The sequence below is a fragment of the Tupaia chinensis genome, unplaced genomic scaffold, assembly GCF_000334495.1.
Source record: "Tupaia chinensis unplaced genomic scaffold, TupChi_1.0 Scaffold000001_1, whole genome shotgun sequence".
NCBI lineage: Eukaryota > Metazoa > Chordata > Mammalia > Scandentia > Tupaiidae > Tupaia > Tupaia belangeri.
In genome coordinates, this window is record NW_006159427.1 from 2620815 (window position 1) to 2623649 (window position 2835).

Genomic DNA, 2835 nt, shown 5'->3' on the forward strand with positions numbered 1-2835 from the left:
CGCAATCCCTTCTCCTCCATTCTCCTCTCAGGATCTTGGGCACGCATGCACATGCGCCCGGCGTGAGTTTAAGCCACCGGGTACGGGATGCGAACTGCAGTCAACTACATGGGAGTTCAGCGACATAGCCAATATGCTAACTGCTGGTCTCACATATGTATATTTTTTTATTTCTTCATGTGATTTCAAATATGAACTATGACTGAATTTGAAAGGGGTTTTTCTCTTATCATTAAGAGCATGTGCTTTTAAATTAATTATGGTAAAATCATTCAGATAACATATTTTTAAAATGATTTTTAAGAACCCTTTACTGATAAGCCTTGAAAATCTGTATGTTCATGTCATCTACTGAGCTCATTTTTCCCTATTTGCAATGCTTTGTATTTTACCTTTATTTTAAATGTACTGATGTTAAATAAAATATAAGAAGACAGACTAATTAACCTAAATCCCCAGTGGTCACAGCCTTAGAAAATTATCCCTTCCTCTGCATTAAGCGGTTTGCTGCTCTTCATCAACCACGCAGTAGTCTACAATGGCAAGGATGCACTTAATTCTTTCCTTTGAAATTTAGTACACCAGCCATTCTGTGAAATGAGCACTGCTCTGAATGGCCTCCAATTTTCCTTGCTTCCACCTTAGCAAGGAAACAGTCTACTGAAGATGAGAAATTCTGTTTGGGAAGTCAATTCTGTCTCCAAGACTTCACACTGTGAAGAGGAACCAAGGTGAAGCCTTCATGACCACTGGTACATCATCTAGGACTTTCTATAAGAAGAGCGCTGGAGGAGAGGTCCCTATTTATTTGTTTAGTGACTTTCCTGACCATTGATTTCAGTGGCTGTGTGCTACTCTATCACTATGCTGAATTAGCACAGTAGAGACTCTGCAACAAACTCTCCATGTGCAGGGAAACTACTGCAGATAGCTGCACCTTCTTCATTGAGTCTTCCACCTCAAAGGAACTGTGTACTTAAGAAGAGTAATCTGTTAACAGTACCATGAAACTCCTAAACAAAATCAATACACCTTGAATACACTGAGGAATCTCCATGGATTTTAGTTATTTTTTTTACAGGGCAGTGAATAAGATAAATCATTAGGATCTATTTTTGTGATATTTTTATATACAAAAAAAATTTCAGAAGATTATTTAGGAAAATTTCAGAAGATTATTGTTGGGCTAAGTTCATACTAATGCTGGAGAAATGAAAAATATTACGATGTCATTTCTATCGACACCACAAAGATTCCAAAAGCTACCTGTTTTTTCTTGAATTCAGCTATAAGTAATAAGAAAGAAACCAACTATTCACTAAAAAGAATTTTTTAAAAATATGCTTCAGGGTCAATGCCATGTCCTAGGTCTGTTGGATGTTGGTTTGTTCTTTACAGGGTTTTGTTCATTTCATTCTATTCTACTGAACTGCAGAGTCAACTGAAGAGAAAGTATTATTTTCTTGAACGAAATTTCTATTTTTATCATCTTTCACTATGAGCAATACTCAAGCTGAAAGGAGTTGTGCAGTCCATAAAACTTATTTCTTTTTAAAAATCAGAAAAATATGTTAGACTAAATGCTACAGCTTTCAACTGGATAGTTTTATTTCCTCTATAAGACCCTAGTGTATTTTTCCCTCCTGGTATAGACTCTATTCCATATGAACATTACTTTTATTGAAATGATGACAGTGTTAACAAAACCACTTGGCTAGGTAATTTACAAACAGTAGCATTTGGTGGATAATTTGGGGAATGAATTTCACAGAATTTCTGTCCTCAGATTTAAAAACATCTCCATATGCATGAAGATATGTACATACACTCAGAACTTTGACTTGTGGTCAAAGAATTACCTAGAATGCAACACTGTGGCAAACTCTTAGGATCTCATCCTAAATGAAAACATTAAGAGTTCACTGTGGAATTCAAACACATTCCTCTGTGACTTAATTGCAAAACACTGCTAAGTCTTTTTCTTTCTTTTTTTTTTTTTTGTCTTTTTTTCCTAAAATGTAGAGAATCCCAGATTCTGCTAAGTGATCCTTTTTTTGTATTCAACTATCTCCAACTCAAAAATATTTTATTAACATTCATGAATTTTGAACAATTCATATTTAAATAAGTAAAACTTACCACTTGGAGAATGTCTTCATCTTTTGGCATAACACTAAGTTCCAATGTTTTATCACTGAAATTGAATATATAAGTACTATTTTAGGGAAGCTGGAAGTATGTAAGAAAGAAAGCCTTAAAGAAAAAAATTACTCAGAAGTATTTAAAAAATTGTTTAAGAGCTTTATTTTGACTTTCGTAAATCTTCACTTTTCTAAACCAAATCATTCAGCTGCGAAGAGTTCACTTTTATGTACGGAAGTGACTTATGTTCAAAAGAGGACAGAAACCCTGCCATGTCCGTGCTATTCAGTCAGTCTCAAGTCTTCTTTTGTAATCTGTTCTAATTAGAAATATGAAGTATGTTACTTCTATTAAATAGCCCCTGAAAAAACTCTTAACAATGTCAGTATACAATCATTTACTGTTTTATTCAAGTCATGAAACATGACAGATTTTTATCACATACTGTTTATCAAGTTAACAATTATCATTAAAACAAAACCTTCCAATGTAACATTTTAAACATCTTGATTTTGAAATATTTTCTCAGCCTGAGAAGTGAAGGAAATCAGTTCATCATCATAATTTCCAAAATAAATAACTTGCTTAGAAAAAAATAGATAATATATCAAGTATTTGCTTTTTTCTCCATGAGTTGATTTTAGAACTAAGACAGGAATAGCTCAGGTTTTTGGTACCGTAAATTTCCAGTTA

General features: G+C 33.7%; 1 protein-coding gene across 5 annotated transcripts in view; it reads right to left on the reverse strand.

The window, feature by feature from the left end:
* ARHGAP21 (Rho GTPase activating protein 21) overlaps positions 1 to 2835 on the reverse strand; it is a 180684-nt gene that overhangs the window by 57664 nt on the left and 120185 nt on the right. For 4 of the 5 annotated variants that reach the window (XM_027772440.1, XM_014585975.2, XM_014585955.2 and 1 more), the window contains exon 7: positions 2140 to 2194. The exons of the other annotated variant lie outside the window; for it this stretch is intronic. In XM_027772440.1, coding sequence (XP_027628241.1) covers positions 2140 to 2194 — 55 coding nt within the window. The remainder of the gene's footprint in view (positions 1 to 2139; positions 2195 to 2835) is intronic. 5 annotated transcript variants of the gene reach the window in all.